Here is a 24,851-nt window from a genome sequence, read left to right as displayed (position 1 = left end):
TTTGTTAGTTCATATACACATTTTTAAAAAAAATGTAAACAATTTGTCATTTATAGTTTTACGCACTACCATTTTTTGGTTTTGTTTATTTAAATTTGTGTTTGGTTTTGCTAGTGATCACTAAGTTTAGAATTTCCAATCAGTTAGCAAGTTCGACATTCAAAAAGATGTTTGAACCTTTGTCTTCCAGAGCCTGGTCAGCTTCCCCTTCACACCCCACACATTCTTTGGATCAAGGTCAGGGTGACCTTGGCAATGACCTCAAGGTTCTAAGCTCTGGTCTTAAACTTGCCAAAGAGATTTTAGTTCTCAGCTCTCTTCAGATAATCTGGAGAGTCAGCTCACTTTGATCTGAGACCTCTTGGGCCTCCTTAGATCCACAAACCTAAAGTGGGAGGGAGGAAAAGGAAAAAGAATCTAAAATTGAACCAAATTCCTCTGGGTGGTGGCGGGGTGGGGGGCAGTGGGAGGGAAGGGGGGTTGAGTTTGGGAACTATATACCAAAGGAAATAATATCCTCAAAGGAGAGGAATAAATCAGCTTTTCCAAACCAGTCAACCCTTAGGAATGCATCAAGTTGAGCAAATGCGCCACTTACTAACTTTGGTCAGTCACCAGAATGGATGTTGTTGTTGTCGAGTCATTCTAGCCATGTCCAACTCTTCATGACCCCATTTGGGGTTTTCTTGGCAGAGATACCAGAGTGGTTTGCCATTTCCTCCTCCAGCTTATTTTCCAGATGAGGAAACTGTGGCAAACAAGGTTAAGTGACTTGCCCAGGGTCCCACAGCTAGTAAGTATCTGAGGGCACATTTGAACTCAGGTCTTCCTTATTCCAGGCCCGGTGCTCTAACCAATGAGCCACCCTTGCTGCCCAGCATAAATATACCCTAGTTTCAGAAAATCATCTTTAGTTTCTTATCATGTAAGGGAAGGTTTAGCTAAACAGCTGAAGACACAGGGGAGGCGGGGGTGGAAATCTAAATTGACCTCAGTCACTGTTTTCTCCTTATCTGTGGAATGGGCCAAGTACCCTACTTTTACTGTGCATTCAATTGGACAATTTGGTTTTCCTTAACATTTAGGTCATCCTTTTATGTAGGACAGCCCTGAACACCCATATTTTGAGGACTGAACTTTGTCAGCATAACAATGATGTGTATGATTGCAGATGAATGAGCGCTATTATTTCCCAGAGTAGCTGAGGTCAGGCTGATAAGAAAATGGCCAGCAGTAAAAATTTCTCCCCTGAACAATAGTGCCCTGAATTGTGTTTAACCACTTTTGGTTCCTGGGATGAAAGGGCTCCTCTTACGTTCCACTGTTGCAGTTTGCTGAATTGTGTAATTAATCTTCGGTTGCTCTGCCTTGTCTATCTCCAGTTAATTGCCCTTTGGGGACCTATTATTCTCTGGAGCACACTGTCTGTGAAAGCTGCTGGATTGGATCCTATCAAGATGAGGAGGGGCAAGTGGAGTGTAAACTTTGCCCGGCTGGTAGTTCCACAGAATACCTCCACTCAAGAAGCATCTCTGAATGCAAAGGTGAGCAGGCCTGAATCTGCCCTCATTTGAGCTTGTTGGTTTTGTTCAGTTGTTTCAATCATGTCCAACTCTTTGTGAACCCATCTGAGGTTTTTTTTGGCAGATATATTGGAGTGGTTTTCCATTTCCTTCTCCAGCTCATTTTCCAGATGAGGAACTGAGGCAAAGTGACTTGCCCAGGGTCACACAGCTAATAAGAGTCTGAGGTCACATTTGAACTCGGGACTCCCTGACTCCAACTGGCACTCTGTGCACGGTTTCATGTAGCTGCCTTTCATTCTAGCTAAAAAGAACCAAAATTGTTTTTTTTTATTTTGGAATTATGATTTTCACATGGAACAAATTGTTACATAGGAAAGTGGGGCATGTTGAAAGTAATCATATTGCTCAGATTCAAACTAGCTCAGCAGATTGAATCTGGCCCACTTGTGAATAGAGCATCACAAATGGTGAGATTTCTTAAGACTACCCAATATGGTGAATCTTTTTTTATTTTTTTGGAGGGGGGAAGGCAGGGCAATTGGGGTTAAGTGACTTGCCCAAGGTCCCACAGCTAGTAAGTATGTCAGATGTCTGAAGTCGGATTTGAACTCAGGTCCTCCTGACTCCAGGGCCCTGCTGTACTCACTGCAACACCTAGCTGCCCCCCAATATGACTAATCTTTAATAAACTTTGTTTTTCTCTTTGGGTGAAAAAAAGTGATCATATTGGATTTTTAAGGTCCATTTTGTGTTTTATTTATAAATTCTCACATGTGTATCCTTACCCTTTAAAACAGTTCATTAATTTTTGTTAATTGAAATGCAGATTTCTTAAAACCCAAGAATTATATAGACTATAGGTCAAGTCCCACTATAACCACATCTGCATGACAGTGACATTCACTTGGTATGCTAGAATTTTCTTAAATCAAATTTGCTTGAAAAAAAGACAATTCTTTTGTGGCATTTGGAAAATTTCTGTTTATAGAAATTCATATTCTAATATTTACTATGGAAAAAGAGCTTATGTTGATATAGTGTTTAAAGTCATTCTATAAGATTATGGACAAAGACTTACAAAAATCTAATTTGATCATTGTATTAACTTTGAAAAGTAGGTACTGTAAAATATGCCCATTTTATAGATCGGCAAACTATGGCTCAAAAAATAGTCATAGGATCTTAGATCTATGGTTAGAAAGGAACCTCCCAAACCATTTAGTGCAGTCATCTAATTTGAAACTGAGGCCCATGAGGTGAGACAAACTCACCCAAGATCACACAGCAAGTTAGAGGGAAAACAGAATAAAAAAATGCAGCTTTCTTGTCTCCCAGCCTGGTATTCTTCCTACTGTCCCATAACTAGCAAAGAGTCTGAGGCAGAATTTGAAACCAGGATTGGGCTGACCCAAATCCAACATTCGTCCAGCTATATCACATACCCATTCGTAATTGGACTGGATTTGTATTAAACTAGGAATTAGTAACGTAGAGATAATGGCTAACAGAGCAGTATCCTTGCTACTGCAATAAATAGTTTATGGTAGTTTATTGAATGCCTTCAATATATTTTCCCACAGTATTACCAATGACATAATGTATATTCACAAGCATTTTAGTACATGAATGTATGCAGGCATTCTGAGCACATGACTTCTTCCCATAAAGACATACCTGAACAGTGACATCTAAAATAAGTGGGGGGCGGGATAGGATGGAGGGGAATACAGTTAGTCTTTCGCAACATGACTATTATGGAAGCATTTTGCGTAACGACACATGTATAACCTGTGTTGAATTGCTTGCCTTCTCACTGAGGGTGGGTGGGGAGGGAAGAAGGGAGAGAATTTGGAGCTCAAAGTTTTAAAAACAAGTGTTAAAAACTGTTTTTACATGCAACTGGGAAATAAGATATACAGGCATTGGGGTATAGAAATCTATCTTGCCCTACAAGAAAGTAAGAGGAAGGGGATAAGGGGCAGGTGGGGTGACAGAAGGGAGGGCAGACTGGTGAAAGGGCTAATCAGAATGCATACCATCTTGGGGTGGGGGCAGGGGAATGATGGGGAGAAAATTTGGAACTCACAATCTTGTGGAAATGAATGTTGAAAACTAAAAATAAATAAATTAATAATTTTTTTTAAAAAAATGACATCTAAAAGCAATTAATATCTCATTTCAAAAGTAGCAAATGTAGACATGGGGTTTCACTCCACTATGGTAGACTTGGCACCATCAAGGTCACTTGACATCCTTCTCAAATGCTAACTATACAAAGAAGAAAGACACCTAAGGAAGGATAAAAGGACAGGAGAGTGGAGTGAGAACCAGGAGGGTATAGAAGAGATAATATCAGATCAGACAAAGTCAAGAAACCTGGATTCCAGACCTGGCTTTGCCACTAATTAGCTGGGTGACCTTGGGTAAGGTACTTTATCTCGTTGGGTCTCAGCTGTAAACAAGTAGGTTGGATCGGATGATTTCTGAAATCCCTCCTAGCTGTCATAGGCTATGATGCTAGACCTGGCTATACCACTAACGAGCTATATGACTACGAACAAGAAATTCAACTTCTCTAGACCTCAGTTTCCTAATGGGTAGCATGAATTAGACTGGACAATCTCTAAAGTCTCTTGCGGATCTAAAATTCTTTGAATCCAAGATTTTTGTTTTCTATTTTCATGTTCCTTCCTTTGAGGCTCACATTGACAAAGTCTACCTGGGGTTTGGACAAAGGGAGAATCTATGTGAAAGCAGTTCGGTCTGGTTTTGCATAGGGTAGCCAAGCAGTGGTTATACCATATGGTTGCTGTTTGTTTGTTTGTTTGTTTCCCTTTAAGAGAGGTATGATATGATGAGAGGTGAGGAAAAGAGGCAGAAATGACACTTACACTTAGAGCTGAGTCCTGGATTTGAGTCTTGGATCTATAATTTGAAAGTTGAATGGCCTCTGACAAGTTCTTTTTTTTTTTAATTATTTATTTGTTTTTAGTTTTCAAAATTCACTTCTATAAGATTTTGAGTTCTAAATTTTCTCCCCCTCCTTCCACTGCCACCTCCCCAAGACAGCATGCAATCTGATATAGGATGATATTAAACACGTTGTCATGTTGTAAAGAAGAATTAGAACAAAGGGAAAATCCACGAGAAAAAAGAAACAACAAAAAAAAGAAAATAGTCTGCTTCGATCTGCATTTAGACTCTGGATGTGGATAGCATTTTCCATGAGGAGTCTTTTGGAATTGTCTCAGATCCTTGTATTTCTGAGAAGAGCTAAGTTTATCAAAGTCAATCATCACACACTGTGGTTGTTACTGTGTACAGTGTTCTCCTGGTTCTGCTCACTTTACTCATCATCAGTTCATATAAGTCTTTCCAGGTTTTTCTAAAGTCTACTTGCTCATCATTTCTTATGGAAACAATCATATTCCATTACCTTCATATGCCCCAACTTGTTCAGCCATTCCCAAATTGATGGGCATCCCCTCAGTTTTCCCATTTTCATGATCTCTCTCGAGATATAGACCTAGTAGTGGTATTACTGGATCAAAGGGTATGTGTGCATAGTTTTGTAGCCCTTTGGGCATAGTTCCAAATTGCTCTCCAGAATAGTTGGATCAGTTCACAACTCCACCAACAATGCATTACTGTCCCAATTTTCCCACATCTTCTCCAGCATGTGTCATTTTCCTGTTTTGTCATGTGTGGTACCTCAGAGTTGTTTTAATTTGCATTTCTCTAATCAATAATGATTTAGAGTATTTTTCATACAACTATAGATAGCTTTAATTTCTTTATTTGAAAACTGTTTGGCAAGTTCTTTAACTTCAATTTTCTTATCTGTGAAATGGGCATAACACCTATACTGAGCACACCACAGAGTTATTGTGAGGATCACATGATATAGTGAGAGCAGAAACTGTCTTTTGCCTTTCTTTGTATCTTCAGTGCTTCGTATAGCATAGGTATAGCATTGTTTAGTATACCCTGGTACATAGTAGCTGCTTAATAGTTTATTGACCGAATGATTATATGAATATCAATTATCTTGACTGTTCTTCGGTTGCCATTCTATGATTTATTCATCCTACAATCATTTATTAAGCACTTGCTATGATTCAGACCTTGTGCTAGACTTGGGGATCCAAACACAAGAATTAAACATCCCCTACTCTCAAAAATGAATTCTATTGAGGGAAAGCAACATGCACAGGGAGCGTGATAACCTGCCACCCAGCCCGAGCTGCACAAGTCACCCATCTCCACCTGTTTCTACTTACAATGTTGCGCAGCAGAGGCTAGAAGACAGTATTATACCTTTGCATGACTTTATTAGGATAATTCTTCATGTGTCTCCTGCCCCCTAAGTTGGACTGGCGACAAATGTGTTCCATACGGTGATTGCCTTGGAAAATTTAATCTCTTAATGACTGCTTATGCATAATTTTCTCTTTTAGCTCAGTGCAAGCAAGGCACCTACTCACCAAATGGTCTAGAAACTTGTGAATCATGTCCTCTGGGCACCTATCAGCCAGCATTTGGTTCCAAGAACTGCCTCTCTTGTCCAGAAAACACTTCAACTGTGAAAAGAGGAGCTGTGGATATATCTGCCTGTGGAGGTTAGCAAAAAGTCACACACTGAAATATAGCCATGTATGTTGTATGTTCTCTATGTACAAAAGTGGAGGATTTCCAAAAGCTCAATATTTAAAGTGTTTTTCTGTGCCTTTTTCAAAGTTTGTAGAAATTTGAGAATATGGAAATCAAATAGATGAATTTTAGAGGCAATCACACTTGAAACTATTACTGAGGGTTCCTTTTATTTTTTCTTTTTCCTTTATCTTTAGCCAAACTGGCTTAGAGTTTTTCAGATAAATGTTCTTTCTCAAAAGAAAGTCTAATAGCATTTTTTGATTATAAAATAAGTCTTAACATTATAACTATTTTACTTGGAAAGCAGAATATTCCTTTTTAAGTGTTTTTGAAAACAGTTTCTATCCAACATTTTGCTTTATTATCAGGATGAAGACAGAGGAAACAGAGAAAGGATTATGAAAGAGTGTTACAGGAAAACTGCACTTTGGTAACCATGAATAAATTGTGCATATAGAACATCTCAGATGTAATTCTCCACCTTCTTCATGACTCTTGCTCATGGAGAGTACCCCAGTTATCAAATTCAATCAGCAGTCATTTTTTAGTACCTAGCACATGACTTTTCTGAGATCTAGTCACTGCTCTAGGGAAGTTTACAATCACTGGAAGATTTCTAAGTGGGGAAGAATACCCTGTGAATTCATAGCAGAATAAAGAGCCCTGGACTAGGCTCCAAAAGACGTGGGTGCTAGTCCTAGTTCTGCCATTAACTAGTCATGTAACCTTTAACAAATCAGCTTGCCTCTCCAGGTCTCATTTTCCCCATCTGTCAAAACAGACCGTTGAGCTTGGTAGTCTCCTGGGTTTCTTCCAGCTTTAAATTCTATGAGTGATGAGATCCATGCCTTATAGCATGATGATTTAAATGAATCAGAAAGGCAATGAGTTGAACATTTGTTCAACCTAATGCTTCCCCAAGGTTTCTCTGGTTTGGCACATATCTGACTTGTTTCTTCTGTTTGAGGATATTCATTTGAGTTGGCAGAAAGACAACACCCCCCCCAGGCTCTTCCCAGACCCAAGATTCCAAAAGTTGGAATTTTGAGTGCCTCTGACTTCTCTGAAATTGTATGAGTTTTGTTAACTAAAATTTAAAAGAATGTAGGCCTAATATGCCTAGTAATTACACTAACACGCTATAGTCAAATGAATTCAACACATAGTTAAAGAATACTTACTATGTACAAAGAACTGTACTAAGAACTAAGAAGGACAGTAAGTAAAATGTTTACTTTCCTCCTTTACAGGTGACTGGGACAAGTTAAATTTATACAAAGTAGAACAATTACATTTAAATGCTCGCTCTCTTTCTCTCTCTCTCTCTCTCTCTCTCTCTCCCTCTCTCTCTCTCAAGTACTGTGCTAGGCAATTTAAGGCACAAGCCACAAATGCCTAAATGATTTTATGGTTTGGCGAGGGCAATATGAGATATATACAAAAAGATTCCAAATAAGGCAACTCATAAGTAAAATATAAAAATAAATATAATAAAAAATAAAAAATAAAAAGTTTTTAAAAAGCATATCATTTTGTTGTTCAGTCATTTCAGTCATGTCTGACTCTTCATGACCCCATTTGGGGTTTTCTTAGCAAAAATACTGGAGTGATTTGTCATTTCCTTCTCCAGATCATTTTATAAAATGGAGGAAATGGAGGCAAGCAAGGTTAAGTGACCTGCCCAGGGTCACACAGCTAGTAAGTTTCTGAAGCCAGACTTGAACTCAAGAACATGAGTCTTCCTGACTCTAGGGCCAGACACACTATCCACTGTGCCACCTAGCTGGCCCAAATATATCATAGAAAATTCAGAGGAAGGGGAAAGAATTTTTAGCCAGGGGCATGAAAGAATGGAGTGTGTGGCATTTGAGTAAGTTCTTGAATAATTAGGATTCCAGTAATCAGAGACTGTGGGAGTAGTAAGATGCAATTCCAGTCACAGGTTAATGTCATGAGTGGAGTTATGTATATACTTTTGGCAGAAGCATATAGCCCACAAAGGGGTCTAATTTAACATTAAGTCTGGAGAAGCACATTGGAATGTAAAGGGTCTTAAATGCCAGACTATGGAGCATGGATTTCATTTGGTGGAACGAGAATCATTTGAAATTTTTGAAAATGAGTATGTGATCAGAGATGTGTGTTAGGAAAATTACTTCTCAGGAAAGGAAACAAAGGATGATATAATAAGATTGGCTGATATTTGTAAAACTCCTTGAAGTTAGAAAACAATTTTAATCTATAATTCAAAGGTCCTGGTTTAGTGCTGTGAATTCCAAAGATAGTAAACATTCATTGCCTGGTATGAAGAATTATGTAAAGCCATTGAATGAGTGTGAAAGCATATTCTATTACTAAACAGAATTTTTCCTCTCTAGTGCATGTGTGTCCCACAAAATTCTGTTTTGTAGGCCTTGGCTGGACTAAGTAACTAGATGTTATCAAGGGTCATGATGCTATCACTGTATTTGAGTATCAGTGTGATTGATGCCAGCACCTGGCCAATGTATTTATTTATACTGCCAATAGGAATGACCATGTTTTTTTCACAAGAAGCTTACTTGTCTCTGTAAATAGACCAGTAGTCCATTGGATGGGGTCATCTTCAGGGCTTTCTGACTTTGTGAAGAAAATTCAAGGATGAAAAGCAGAGCTCCTCTCTTCAAATGGAAAATATAGACAAACAGAAGAGACCTGCTTTCTTCTTGGAAGAGACAGCAATCATTATCCTGGAGTCCTTTCCTTTTCTCATTCTCTACAGACATTTTAAATTAATTCATACAGAAGACATTTCAATTTCCAATTAAAGCATATTTCAAATACTTGACATCAGTTAGAAATACTATACTTTAGTGGTGGGGGTAGGGAAGCAGTCACAGTTAAAATGATTGAAGCATTCAGTAATTGTTCATTCTGTACATTGGGAATTTCTCTGAGAAATGTGCTTTCATTTCCACTGAATTCATCTCAGAAGGGACAGCTGAAGAATTTGTTCATTTTCTGTAGTTTTTTTTAAGCATAAAAATGGGTGGGTGATATTCTTCTCCCTAGGGAATGTAATATACATTTATGGCATTTTTAAGGGATCTAAAGAAAAGTGATTCTACCAAGAGAAGAATGATATTCTTCTGCTAAAGTGGGCAGTGGCTGACTTCTTAAGGTTATGCCATGAATTTTTGTTAATGTTTAGGATGTCTTCTTTTTTTCCAACTGATTTTTCCTCTTTTTACAGTGCCTTGTCCAATAGGAGAATTCTCCCGCTCTGGCATCAAGCCATGTTATCCATGTCCCAGAGACTATTATCAACCCAACCCAGGAAAGTCCTTCTGCCTTTCTTGTCCTTTTTATGGAACGACAACAATCACCGGGGCTAGATCCATCACAGATTGTTCAAGTAAGCTGATAACACGTTCTCATTGTTCAAGAGAGGTGCATTGGGGATACTGATAAACTGTGGCTGGGCTCCCACTCTCATGGAATTCTGCTTAGCTATGATTATGGCTGTCCTTATTCATATATCCCTCTTCTCTTTATTGGAATCAATCAATCAACAAGCATTTCTTGTACGCCTCCTTTATTCCAGGCACTGGAATTGGGCACTGAGAACATAAAGAGATAAATGAACAGCTTCTGCTGGGGGGGGGGGGGGAAGAGGGAGGATTCAAAGTGTACATATATTCAAAATATCGGAGGGGTTTGGGGGAATTTTTTTTGAATTTTTAAAAATCATACTTGTGATTTCATTGGTATAGGAAATACCCAGTGTGGAGACTCTAAAATTCTGGAAGTAAAAGAGTATAACAACAGTGTTGCTAGCGGCTACTGTGGGGGTGAAAGACCTAACAAGACCAGAAACAAGACCTCCTAGCACAGGTCCTTTGATCTGCTTTTCTAAGGAAAGCAACGTTAAGGGGTTAACAGTCTCACTAGTCAAACATACATACATCATTCACTTAGTTCAGAGGGAAAAGCCAGCACCCTGAACTTCAGAGCAAATACAAACAGAAATTACAAACAGAAAATATCAACAGGTCAAATAACAGAAACCAGTAAACAGGCTTCTAGTTTTCTGTCCAGCATCTCAGTACATAGTTACCAGGGAAGCACCAACATCTGGGTTTTCAAGCTGGGGTGGTGGGGGTGGGGGGTCTTAACAATGGCTGCCCAGAGTCTTGTCTAATCAAATCATAAGACACTCTTCTAATGACTGAAAGCCCCAAACAAAATGCTAACCTCTGAAGTTATACACCCTTCTTAGGGCCCCAAGGCTTCACACCTAATCAGCAAAAGGGTGTGGGCCTGGGGCTTCACACCTGGCAAAATTTAATCAAAGGTACTTGATTACTTTAGCATTCTAAAAGAGAAAACAGTAAAAAAAAAGTCCCACCTTAATTAATATTACATAGAGTCAGCAGATGGTTTGGGTAGCTAGACTTATTTATGTGATTCAGAAGATTCTTTAATTCACTTCAATTCAACAAATACTTAAGCACCTGCAAGACACAAGGCTTTGGGCTGGACACTAAAGGGTAAAAGCATGAACAAGATGTAGTCCCCATCCACAATGAAGCTTAACATCTTGAATATGTTAACCATGTTCAACTAAATATGATACAAAATAGACTGGGATGAGTACAAAAGAGAGGGCTGTGAGAGTTCAGAGGAGAGAGGGAAAGTTCCCTTCTGTTTGAAGGGAATTAGGGAGAAAAATGTGTTTAAAATGGACCTTGATTAAGATTTTGGTAGTTGAAGTAGAGGAAGGAGGAGGACCTTTCCAGCATTAGAAAATGACATGAGCAAAGGCGTGAAGGTGGGAAAAGAGAAAAACTGAGGAAATTTTCTGGTTTGGCTGGAGCATAGCCTTCATGAAGGAAGTAGTGTGAGATAGAGGAGTTTAGAGGCAGACTGTGGAAGTGCTTGATTGCCAGGCTAAAGCATATATATTTTTTTCATTGTTGTCGTTCAGTAGTGAGTGTCTGGGATTTAAACTGAGGAAGATGAGTCTTGCTGACTCCAGGCCTTCTCACCCTATCCACTGCAACAACTTACTGTCCCATTTTATTCATTCAATGGAGGCAAATCATTTTGATCAGGGCTGTGATTTAGATGATGTAACAGAACTAAGATTTGAACCCAAATCCTCTTACTCCAAGTCCAGCTCTCTTTCTGATACAGATATTTAAGTAAGCACGGTAGCAGGAATGGATCTGGTACTGTGCATCAGGTAGCCTCATGTAACAACAATGTTGCTTGCAGCTGCTATGGAGGGGTAAGGCCAGTAACACCAGCACACAGGAGGGCTGCTAGCACAGGTCCTTTGCTCTGCTTTTCTAAGGAAAGCAACTTTAAGGGGTTTATAATCTTACTTTAATTAAACATACATATATCATTCACTTAGTTCAGGGGAAAAAGTCAGCACCCTGAACCTCAGAGAAAACACAAACCAAAATTACAAGCAGAAACTATATAAACAGAGCAAATAGACACAAATCAACAGACAGGCTTCTGTCTGACCATAGCAATACATACATAGTTACGAGAGAGAGAGAGAGAGAGAGAGAGAGAGAAGCACCAACATCTGGATTTTCAAAGCCGGGGACTCCTTAACAGCTACCCAGAGTTTCCACACCAACACTCTTCCAATGAGTGAGTCCCAAACAAAATCCTAACCTCAGAGTATATATACACTTCTTCAGGGTCAGAGGGCTTCACACCTCTTGTAACCTAATTAGCAAAAGGGTGTGGGCCTTCCTACAAACAAAGGCAAGACTCCATCAAAGGCACTTGATTGTGTTAGTGCTGAGAAGCACTCCAAAAGAAAAAACAGCAAAAAGTCCGATTTTGCTTGCCCTTACACCTCATTACAATGATAAGCAAAGAATGAAGGGTCAGTGTCTGGCATACACTGTCCCAAAAGTCTTAGTGCACTTTGGAGCTTGAATAACTTCAGAAGCACCCATGCTACAAACTTAGAGAAAACACAGTTTGAAAGTTTAATCATTTCCATATTTGGTTCAGAAATTTTGAATAATTATTTTCAATTTAAACTTAATTTTATGGATGACACTCTTAAATAAGTGAATTGGTGGAAGAGATCCTCTTGCGTGGTAGGGGAAGAAAGAGAGGCAGGGCAAGAGTAAACATTCATAGAATACCTGCCATGTGCCAGGCACTGTTCTAAGTACTTTTCAAACACTATCTTATTTAATTCTCACAACTCTGGGAGCTAAGTGCTATTATTATACACGTTTTACAATTAAGGTAACTGAGGTCAACAGAAATTAAGTGACTTGCCCAGGGTCACATAGCTAGTTTGTGTCTGAGGCTGGATTTGAACCCAGGTTTTCCTAACACCCAGCCCAGTACTCTCTCCACTGTACCACTTAAATGCTCAGATACTTCAATCATCTGATCTATCTCCATCAGACTTTTACTGGTGGAGTCACATCAAAACCACCACGTGTGCATCAAAACTTCATTCTTTGGATGATCATAAGGCTAGGATGACAAATGCAGTCCTTTTTATCACTGATTAAGCAGCTGATGACAGTTTTTAGAAGGTTCAAAAAGTGGGGCGGCTAGGTGGCGCAGCGAATAGAGCACCTGCCCTGGAGTCAGGAGGACCTGAGTTCAAATCCAGCCTCAGATACTTGACACTTACTAGCTGTGTAACCGTGGGCAAGTCACTTAACCCCAGTTGCCCTGCCTTCCCCCCTCAAAAAAAAAAAAGCAAGTTCAAAAAGTAATAGACATAAGGCAATGGTTATGCTGAATTTTAACACAAATATTTTAAGATTGTAAATAATTAACCTTTCAAATTTTTTTTAAGTTTGTAGCATTTAGACTTCTGAAGTTATTAAAACTGCTCCAAGACTTTTGGGACAAATTACATAGGAAAAGAAGCCAATTGAGGATGGAAGGAGAGGTGAAGCTACAACACTCACAATGTTGAAGTCTTAGTCTTTTTCCTTCTGGGCCAGGGGAAGCATTGACCGTTGTCTCCATTGTTCTGAAGTCAAGGTCCCTGCTCTTCTAGAACCCCTACACACTGTTTCCCAAAATTGGAGGACTAAGCAATGGTGACATGTGTGTTTCAGAGCCATTTGAAAGCTGTCTTTTTAAATCGTGATGACTAGGCTTAATCCCCAGCCCACCATGCCTAGACAAAGCGTTTTTGGTGGCAGGCATTAGGACCTATAAGAACAAATAAATGGGTGAATGAAAATTACGCTCAACATATAGAGGCCTCCTGGTGATATCTCTTGAAACTTTGCTAAACAAACATTTCATCCATTATTCAGCTCCACTTGAAGCCCTTACAGGTTGTTATGAGCAGCTAGCATTTTCACTTCACCATCAGAGCTGTCTAGATCCCAGGGTCACTTCTGTGACACAATGAGGCATAGTACTTTAATGGAGGGGTACGTGGACATGCCTGCTGAATTATCTTGTTCTAATCCCCATCTCTTTATCTTTGATTTGTGTTTCAAATTTTTGATCTGTCCACTTAAGAATTTATTTCTGCATATTTATACTTCCTTCTAAGTTTTATGGAATAAAACACCCAATCAGAGATTCAGAAAACCTAATGTTGATGTGTTTCCACTGAATTGCACAAAGTAAATTGTTTTCCTGTCCATTCTCTCTAGGTTTTAGTTCAACTTTTTCAGCAGCAGAGGAAAGTATCATGTTGTCAGCCTCTCCTGGACATATCACCAAGAAGTATGAAGTCAGCAGCCAGGCAAGAATACTTTGTGTGTTACTACCTCTAGTGACAGAAAAAGACATAATGTGCTCCTATTAGGTGTCTAATACTCAGTTTCATTTAACTATGGGCCCCTGAAAAAAAGAGGAAAAATGTCTGTGACTATAAAAAAGATGGAGACATAGAGATGAATCATTGGGTTTGATAGTGAAACCTCCAAAATGGTAGTTCATTATCACCTTGTTGAAAAGAAGAAATTGTAGATTTTTCTCTAACAGTGACAATGGGATATATGCTGTTGTTGCTGGTATCTATGTTGCTATGTTGTGTATGTGTGTAAAGAGCTTTTTAATTCATTATAAACATGGAACGTTTTTAAGTGGAGGATATTTTGAAGTAACCAAACCCCTTACTGGTTGGTAAGGGGGTTCATTCACCTTTCATGAGAAATTTCATTTATTTTTTTCAACCAAAAAAACTTCTATTTAAGTGTGATATAAGAAAGTGCCAGAAGCATAATCTTTCATGCTATCCAAAAAAGCTCATGCTACCCTAAATCAACTGTTTCTTCACTGATTAGTAATGATGAGCGATTATTTCGGTAGTCTTAATAACCTAAATGAGTTAACCAAGTTTGGCCCCATCAATTCCTTGGCCTTTAATATTGCTGGGTCAAAAAACAATATTCCTTCTTGGAGAGATAACAGGTTAATTTATTGTTGGATTCTACCCTCCATCTCTTCTGGGGCTTCATACCAAAACGTGGTAACCCTACATCTTACCAATATTCAATCAGTTTATAGCCTTCCCTGGTGTTCAGCCTAGTGGATATATGCACGTTGGCTTATCCTGGGTCAACACTCCCAAATCAAGGTTTGGGGAACATGTTGGTGAAGTCCATTTATTCTGTAAAGGGCCCAAGATGTACAAATGAGAGGAGATAAAACCTGAAAGAATTCGCCAGGTATCCTAAAAATAAATTTACCGTGGTTCATAATAGATTGCCTAGTGATAGTTTTGTTTGTGTACATGACATTTCTGACATCTAATTTCTATCATGGACAGGTTTTCCATGAGTGTTTTCTAAATCCATGTCATAATAGTGGAACCTGCCAAGAAGTAGGACGGGGATATGTTTGCCTCTGCCTGCCTGGATTTACAGGTAAATTGAAATTTCATTTCATATGCAGTAATGTGAAAATGTTGCCTATAGCATGAGACATCATAAAAGCAGTCTGATAAGTTAAGCATAATGCAAATTATAAGGGATTATTTTAGAACCTGCATAAACATTACGTTCTGATAAACCAAAATCAGTTGGGGGTGATTTCATGTTGGGGAAAAGGCACATAAAGGAATCAAACCCTATTTATATTTTAAGTTGTACCTTTTGGTTTCCCAATGTGTCAGGCCAAGTCTACGTTTTTTGCAGACGAAATTCACATGTGCTCAATCTGTAAAAAAAACCATTGGCTCATTTTATCTGTTGTGGCCACATTCACTCAGTTTAATCAAACAAAATATAATTATACATATATGTATGTGTATATGTATACATAAATATAATCAGAAGAAAAATAACACATTTGAAAATATTTACAAATATTATAGATAAAAAGTTGACATCTAAGATAAAGAATTTTTAAAACATCACATAGTGAATCCCAGTCGCTAATGGATAGTTAAGGGTTATGAACAACTATAGAGAGAGGAAGAATTAGAGAGACAATGTGGCATAGTAGATGAAGAGACAGCCACAGAGCCAGGGAGAACTTACATCAAATACTGCCTATGGCACATACTGGCTGTGAGACCCAGGGCAAGTCGTTTGACTACTCAGGTCCCAGGAAATCTCTAGGACTATAAGCTGCTGTGTAGGTGCTTATATGCATTGGTAGATGGAGCTTCCTCACTGGGAGTTTCCTACACCAAGGAATTCACAGGTTGGTCTAAAAAAAAAAGGAAAAACATTATTAATAATCATTCGAACAATTGTCAACTTCACTAACAATCAAAGATACAAATTCAGACAACTTGGAAGTACCAACTTCATACCTATCATCTTAGCAAAAATAATGAAGCTCAGTGCTGGCAGGGCTGTGGAGGAACAGGGACACATTAACTCCTTCCTAGTAGAACTGCAAATTATTAGAATCTTTTTGGAAAGTATGTGGCAGTAAATAGTAAGATTTACAAAAAATATTTGTCTTTGACTCAAGAATCCTGTTGTGGGAAATATATACTCTTAAGAGTGTTATTTTAGGGGCAGCTAGGTGGTGCAGTGAGTAGAGCACTGGTCCTGGGGTCAGGAGGACCTGAGTTCAAATCTGGCCTCAGACACTTGACACACTTGCTAGCTGTGTGACCCTGGGCAAGTCACTTAATCCCAACTGCCCTGCCTTTCCCCCTCCAAAAAAAACAAAAAACAAACAAAAAGAGTGTTATTTTAAAAATAGCTATCTCTTCAAAGATTTCAATAGTAACATTATTTATAATTGCAAAAAAGGAAATAAACCTTAATGGCAAATAATAGGGAAGTGGTTAAATAAATTGTTGTACATTAATGTGATTGGATGATATAATGCAATTAAGATCAAAAAGTATAAGGAATATCAAAAATATGGAGACACCTATGTGAAACCATTCAAAGCAAAAAAAACAAATGTAGGACCACTAAAAAATAGAAAAGGGAATGGAAATATATGAACAAAGAATACTGATGGAGACAGAGGGAGTAACTGAGAAGCCATGGCATGCATTGAAATTGGTTTATTTAAACATATAGTTACAAAGCAAGTTTAATTCACAATGTGGATTTTAGTATTAAATTTATGATAAATTATTAAAAACAAAATAATGATCTTAAAGTAGGATCATCATTGAGAACAAAGGACAGTTTTGTATGTTACTTTTCGGTGGAATGTATTTTCTCTTTATTATCATAAGTTGTAAAGAGATACCATGACATAGTGTGGATAGGGTTCTGTGTTTGAAGTCCAGAAAAACTGGATTCATATCCAGCTTCAGAAGCCTTTCCCTGGGTGACCCTGGGCAAGTCACTTAACTTGTATTTACCTCAAGTGACCATAGGACTTATCTATGAAGCCATAAACAGGGCTGGAATCTTGCAAAAGCGTGTCATCCATCCTTGGCCATGTCTACACCAAGAATTGCATTTACATTTTGTTTTACTTTTAATACTCTTTTACTTACAACCAGTTCTAGAGTCAAACATGAACATCCCTAGAATACAGACAGAATAAGGCCCTTAAAACATAATTTTAAGGTAAAATTATAATTTCTAAATGACTTACTTTGTTGTAAGTTGTGAGACAGGATTGGATCAGAATAAAAGGAAGGCCTATTGGCCAACTCTCTAAAGGTTTTTTTGGGGAAAAAAAAGAACCATGTAGGATGAAATATATGGGTTGTATTAAGGTCTGCATCAGTGGAGAGAGTGCCCAAATCAGTGAAATCAGAAACCTTTCAAGGTAGCAGAAAATCACAAGAGACAAACACAACTTCTCCTGGTTGCTCCAAGTCAGTATAAACATTTTTGTGCACATTTGGGATCAGATGCCACTGTAGCCATCCCTATTGGATCTTGTCCTCATAACTATAATGGTGCTTTAGCCTCAGTTGTTGTCATGTCTCCCATGGGAAAACATATTTATTCCTGACATCAAAATGCTATAAAACCTTTCAATATGAAAAAAGTCACCTTAAAAAAATCACAATAAAGATAGCAAAGGAGAAACTTGAGAAAAAAGAAATGGCCCCTCCAGACTATGAGTGTATTAATTTTTAACTTTTATGGACCATAATCATAACTAACACGTATATATCACCATAAGGCAAAGCATTTTATCTGTGTTCTCTCATTTGATCCTCATGAATTGGGTGATATCCTTATGCACATTTTAAAGATGAGGAAACTGAGGCCCAAGCAGGTAAAGTGATTTGCCAAGTTCATATGGTGTATTAGCAAGGCAATAAACACAACGTAGACGATAACTGTGAATATGTCTTTGTGGTTCTGTAACACAAAATATAAGAGACTCTCCATATAGAAGGTAGGAGAAGTAAACCATTTACTCAGACACCAGAGAACCAGATCCCAAAACCAATAAGCACAATCCATCACAGCAGCGAACAATTCAATACACAATATCACAGCAGAGAACCACTGCAACCCAGAACTTTCCTGCTGGGGCCTTGCCACCAACAATCACTCACAGAACAGCCAGCACATCTGCTCTCTCTCTCTCTCTCTCAGTTCTAACTGCTTTCTCTCAGAGCATTTCCTGTGACACACTTTCCTTTTTCTCTCAACAAGCTCCTCCCGCCACATTTGACTTAGGCTTCTGGAGACACAAGCAGGTCACATGGCCTATTCATGGATGGGAAAGATCTTCAAATCTAAATTGTCATTATATATGGCTAGTATTTGTCTGAGGCAGGATCTAAACTCAGGTCTTCCTGACTCCAGATCCAGTGATACATCCACTAGGCCACAGCTGCCTTGAAGTTCCTTGAACTAGATTTCTATACAAACCAAAGGAAATAAGTCAGAAATTAATTTTGGCAATCCTGCCAACTTGGGTGAATGGGAAACAATAACCTTTGGCTTTGAATGTTCTTGATCCTTTCTGTTTCTCATCAGTCACAGTTTCTCAGAGGCTCTTTCCTCATTCATAAAATGGAGATGATCATAGCACTACTACCTGTCTCTCAGGGTTGTTGTAAAGCAATACAGTGTGACGTATAAATAGGTATATAAATGGGAGAGGTGGCGAGAAAACGTGGTGGACAGACTTGGAGCTGGAACACCTCAATGTGAGTGCTAGCTCTGCCAAATACCAGCTGTATGACTTTGAGTGTATCACCCACCTTCTCTGAGGCTTCATTTCCCTTCGGAGGTGAAGATGTTTCCCTGCCCCACCTTATGGGGCGAGAAAAGTGCTTTGTAAATTGTAAAGCTCCATATTCTTGTCTCTTGCTCCTCAATACTGTTTGTTTCACCTTGCAGGCTTAAAGTGTGAAGTAGATGTGGATGAGTGCAGTTCATCACCTTGCCTCAACAACGGAATGTGCAAAGATGGTACTGGCATGTTCACTTGTCAGTGCCCAGCAGGTTACACAGGTAATGGAACAGTGACACAGGTTTTTCCAAAAACAGGGCATTGATGACATAAAGTGGAAATGCATTCTGAAAAAATATTTCTGAGTTGGTCTTCTGGTTTTTTTTTACAATTTTGAGTCAAGAAGCATGGTTTCCTATTTTAAATCACTCTGAATCTTTAATTACATTTTTTTAAAGAGAAGAGCAAAGTATCTCTTATGAGGCTACTTGAATATACTTCAAATATATTTTTTAAATCCCCAAGGTGCCTACATGCATGCATTTATCTTACCATATAGCATAGCCTAAAGGTACTTTCTGCAATATTTCTCATTTGCATTCTTTCTATTTTCCCCACCTTTACCATAAAATATCATTTTGCCCAACTCATTTATTTCTGTTTTGCTTCATGGTCAGAGTGGAGAGATTTTCCTTTCCCCCACCCCTTATTAAAATAGTTTGGCTTACAAGGATTTGTAACATGACAGCTGCTTCTGTTCAGTTCCATTTTAATTGTAGTTAGGGTGTTGGTGATGGAATTATTGAAACAAGTTATGATTTTATAATTCTCAGAATATAACATTAGCATAGATTTTTAAGTAATGTGGTCTATTTTCTAATATCCTTTTAATATGATATAATATATGGTACATTGTGTCATATATTATAAAAATATAATATATAATACTGTGTTATAAAATATAATATGTTGTATATGATAATATATAACATATATAGTATCATATATTATAAAAACGTAACATAACATAAAGATTTTTCAAAGGACCGGGTACTAATAGCTTCTCAAACCAAAAAACAATTTTTAGAAGTAGACGTATAGACATATGAGAGAAGACCAAACAATCTTTCTATAGTAGTTGAACCCACCCCGAGTTTATATTTCTCCACTTCGAGGCCACATAAAATAGTGACTTTCATTTGGGGGATGTCAGCCTTTGCAAATGAATTTCCTTAGCAAAGGCTCAGAAAGGTAATTCATCCAGTAGATCACAGATTCGGACCTTGAAAGGACTTTAGAAGTCATTTGTCACAACTCTATCATTTTACGGATGACTCAGAGATGTTAACTGACTTGTTCAAAGTCATGCAATTATCATTGGCAGAGCTAGAATTAAATCCTGGTCTTCTACTGTTTTTTCCACTGTACAACACTGAAGCAGTCACTCAAGTAAATTACACCTAATTATCTTTTCTAATGAAAGCCCCCTCCTCTTCCCTCTCCCACTCCCCTTTTCCCTCTCCCCTTCCTCTTCTTCCTTCCTGCTTTCCCCTCCCTCCTTCTCTATTCCTCTTTCTCCTTCCCTCCTCTCGTCCTCCCATTCTCCTCCTCCCTATCCTCCTTCCTGCCCGTCTTTCCCTCTTTTTCCCCCTCTGTCTCCCTCTTCTTTTCCCTTTCCCTTTCCTCTTTACCTCCCTCAGTACCCCTTTTTCCTTCCCTGCCTTCTCCCTTCTCTTGCTTTTTCCCTCCCTCCTCCTTTCCTTCTCTCCTTCCCTATCTTCCTGTCTCTCCCTTTCCTCTCTTTACCCCTTTCCCTTTCCCTTCCCAGCATTCTATTCTCATTAATCTGTCCTCACTGGTCCTTTCCCTGGTATTCTATGGCACAGCTGGTTTTATATTTTCATGTATCCTATATGCCAGTAAAGCTTCATTGATCTCATCTTGCATATACACAATATATTCGGGTACACTGCTATTCTTCCACACGTGTATGCATTTTCATATTCACTCACACAGTCACTATCAGCAGTGCACTCATGAGAGCATGGGCCTGCTGACATCATGAAAAGCCAGCTTATAGAGCTCTCAACAACTTCCATTCTACGGGAGGAAACCTCCTTCTCCCCTACCCAAGTTTGCAGTTCCATTTTTGTTGACATATCCTCTTGTCTAGGGACTTTTAACTTTTTCTGTGTCATGGACCCCTGTATTAATCTAGTGAATCCTATGGACTGCTTCTCAGAATAATATTTTTTCTTTTTATTAATAAATTTATTTTTAGATTTTGAGTGCCAGATTTTCTCTCCATCTCTCCCGTCCCCTCACCCCACCCAAGATGGCCTGTATTCAGAATAATATTTTTAAATAATTGAAGGATATACTAAATTGCCATTGGAGTTCAGTGAAAATAAACATTTAATTTTTTTTACATCCGAGTTCATAGACCCCCTAATATCTATCCATAGACCCCCAGGTTAAGAACACCTGCCCTACCCTAACTTCCTCATTCTACAAATGAGAAAGCTGAGACCGCATAAGGTTAGGCAGAAGCAGGATCATCATGGCCAAAACATTCATCACCTGAGAGTCAGCCTTCTGATGATGAGCTGCTCCCCCTTAGTTAGGCTGGTCTTTGGCCGGCACACACGTTCTTCATTGCCAGGCCTGTGTAGAAAGATTTCCAGCTTAGTAAGACTTTCCAGAGCTTGTGATTTGTTGGCACAGCCTTCAGGAACCCAAGGTCATCTCCATGCCACAATGAGGCATCAGAGAAGGATGTCAGTGAAGGACATATGCTGTGTATGCAATTAAGGCTCTCTCTCTAATTCGTGGTTCCTCACATTTTTTGTGTCATGGGATACACGCCTTGGCAGTCAGATGAAGCCTGTGGACCTCTTCTCAGAAGAATGCTTTTAAATGCATAGGATTACGAAGGAAACCAATTATATTGAAATACACTTATCAAAATGTCTTTTAAATACACATTCAGAAACCCAAGGTTAAGAACCCTGATGTCTAATTGCAATACAGATCAGATGTTCATATTCTGTTTTTGCAAGAAAATGCAGGTTCTCATTTAGTTTTACCCCTGTCACCATCTAAACTTTTGGCTAAATGGAATATGCTCTTGGAAAATGTCTTTTCTGATGTTAGTTAGCAAATTCTCACATCAAAGGCAAAGCTAGCAATATCCCTAACAATGTGGAGGTTCTCCAGATACTCTAATCCACAGATGAAGTGCTGATTGGACAGAGGCCCCAAATATGACAAAGCCTCCTCAGTAATCTATTTATTTAAAATAGATCTGCCTAACTTCATGCAAAAAAAAAAAAGTTGGTGAGAAATCATTGACCAGCTGAGGATATACAGTTGGATGATTATTTTAACTGACTCATTTACCAATCTGGTGGGCCACGTGACTCTCCAAGACTAACAGTAGAGTAGGTACAAGCCTATATTAGTAAATGAAGTTTTTTTATAAGGGAGCTCCCTATACCAGTAAAATAACTGGTCTAATCCATATTCCTAAACACACACACACACATATACACATGCACACGCATATACACACGCACACGCACACACATGCACATCCATGTTGGGTAAGAGAGAGAGGGACAATCTGCTGGGTCAGGGGTGGGGAACCTGCAGCCTCAAGGCCACATGTGACTCCCAAAAGGCCATACTTGAGGACCTAGAGAGCCACATGTGACCTCAAGGCTGCAGGTTCCCCACCCCCGTACTAGATCTAAGGTCCAAGAGAAGTAGTTCAGTCTGGATGACATTTGAGGAATAGCACAGTATTTTCATTGATGCTACAAAATCCCATCTTCTTAAAACTAGCATTTTCGTAAAGCTGCTATATGGATATGAATACTAGAATACCATGATGTCAACATAATCAAAATTGTAAGTAACTGAAAAACAAACAAAAAAATGGATGGTGAGTAGAAGTAGGCTGAAATGTATTGTGAATTATGTCTTGCATTTAATAAATTAAATGTTGCTAAAGGAAAAAATAAACAGCAAGGTAGAAATGGTAGTGATGATACCTATCTCTATAGTGAAAATTTGAAGAGTTTCAATTTGCTAGGAAAGCTGATGAAAATGGTAAATTCAAAGGTTTGGGGAAAACACTTATTTTCTTGCTTTTTTATTGATAACATGTTCATCATTAGTGTTTACCTTCTCCAGTAGAGATGAACTCAAAAGGTTGCTGTTTCATGAGACGAAACCATGAACTCATTTCTAAGACGCTATTAGCTCTAATAATACATGAAGATATGAACAGTCCACACCAATGGCTATGTGCCATATGATAAGATGACTTGAGAATATAGGCATACTGACTCTTTTCTTGTTATCATGCACTCAGATAGCTGGTAGCCTCCATGGCACGAGTACTATGAGTCCTATTTTTAGGCAGTAGGATCCCAGAATTCACCCACTCCTTGCAAATTCTTCCAGGCTTAGGGCTTCTCTCCTGGTGAAGAATTGCTGACTCCACCTCCAGAGACTAAGAGAGAAGCCTTTTGTATAAATTGACTGACTTAACAGTGTTTTACAATAAGATTGTAAACAAAGCATTTGAAGAAAAGATGTTTCTTGAAAGTTTTCAAGTTAATGAAACTTTAGCTTTAATGTTGTCATCATTTTAATTGACTCGAATTAAAAGTATGCATTGATAAATGTTTGTAGATACTTTAGTCTATCTTTTTTTTTCCATAAGCAATGCATTTTATATTATCTTTGGTGCATTTATCTTCTCATCTGAATTATAGTTATCTCATGTGTAATGAGAGATTGGTCAATAAAGATCTTCCAGTACTCATGCCCAGACGCAGGTTTGCCCAGTCTTCTTCACCTTGGCCACCTAGCTGTGCTATACGTACTGGGTCTTCATTGGCCAGTTCTCCATTACACATAATTATATAGTCTTTACGTATTTATGCATATTTTATCATTCCTGATTGATTATAGTCTCCAAAAGGGCCGAAATGATGTCTTATTTATCTTTCTATTTCTCCTAGCAACTAGCATAATGTGATGCACATAGCAGGCACATGGTAAAAGCAGATGATGCTATTTCAGATTTCTAATGAACCTCCTTTGCAGGTCAGCTCTGCGAGGGAAATATAAATGAGTGTAGATCCAATCCATGTTTAAATAAAGCCACTTGTGTCGATGGTATTGATGGGTATCACTGCTCATGTGTGAGAGGATTCAAAGGTAAGCATTTGAACATTTCTATTATTTCTGTTTGCTTACGATTTTTTTCTTTACATTCATGGGTAGGCTTTTTGACATCTTTTAAAATATGAGGGCTTAAAGTCACACAGGGTGACCAGCTTCTTACAATTTAAACTGAATTTTTATACTTTGAGGTGAATATAAACCAAAGGCTTTTTCCCAAAATAGTTATAGATTAATAAGACATTACTGATTTGGATTCTCACATGGCAACTATGACCCAGTTGTTGAGAGCTACTTCATTCGTTGTAAATGATATTCATAGAGTTATTGATTTTGTCTCAGAAGGGTCCTTCCAACCCAACACAGAAGACCACTGATCTAAAAGAAACCACTAAGATTTGTTCCAGTTCTCTCATTTTACAGATATGGAAACTGAGGCTCAAAAGAGCTCTGGCTTGCCCCAAGGAACATAAGTAGTAAGTGGCCCAGGCAGAATTTGAAATCAAGACATCTGACTCTCCCTGTTTTTGCTCTTACCACTGACTGAAACTATCACCTTTTTCTCTGTTCTAATGTAACTTTTCTACAAGGCAGACTTCCCCCCGCCCCAGCCCTAGGACACAATAAAACAAAGCATCATCAGGCTATCACCATCATGATGATAAAACATTTATTAAATAAACACTGTGTTAGTCACTGAGGATATACTGCCCCCAAGGAATATAGAATCTAGCTGGGGGGAAAATACATATACAGAAAAGAATGAATAACAACACAGGTAGCATTTGCTTTGTACCAAATAAGTGTTTCAGCAGTTAGAGGGAGACGGTTGTAGAGAAAGAGAGAGATTAGTGGTTAGGGGCTTTTGAAGAGGGTTACACAGCAGAGATGATAGTTGGGCTAACTCTGCCC

General features: G+C 38.5%; 1 protein-coding gene across 1 annotated transcript in view; it reads left to right on the top strand.

Moving 5' to 3' along the window:
- SVEP1 (sushi, von Willebrand factor type A, EGF and pentraxin domain containing 1) overlaps positions 1–24,851 on the top strand; it is a 347,418-nt gene that overhangs the window by 208,752 nt on the left and 113,815 nt on the right. Inside the window, exons 17-23 of the mRNA XM_036739508.1 lie at positions 1,383–1,544; positions 5,984–6,145; positions 9,412–9,573; positions 13,829–13,920; positions 14,950–15,046; positions 18,914–19,027; positions 23,862–23,975. Coding sequence (XP_036595403.1) covers positions 1,383–1,544; positions 5,984–6,145; positions 9,412–9,573; positions 13,829–13,920; positions 14,950–15,046; positions 18,914–19,027; positions 23,862–23,975 — 903 coding nt within the window. The remainder of the gene's footprint in view (positions 1–1,382; positions 1,545–5,983; positions 6,146–9,411; positions 9,574–13,828; positions 13,921–14,949; positions 15,047–18,913; positions 19,028–23,861; positions 23,976–24,851) is intronic.

This window comes from Trichosurus vulpecula, chromosome 9, assembly GCF_011100635.1.
Source record: "Trichosurus vulpecula isolate mTriVul1 chromosome 9, mTriVul1.pri, whole genome shotgun sequence".
Lineage (NCBI taxonomy): Eukaryota > Metazoa > Chordata > Mammalia > Diprotodontia > Phalangeridae > Trichosurus > Trichosurus vulpecula.
The sequence above is the reverse complement of the archived record's forward strand: the minus strand, read 5'-3'. Positions and strand labels throughout refer to the sequence as shown.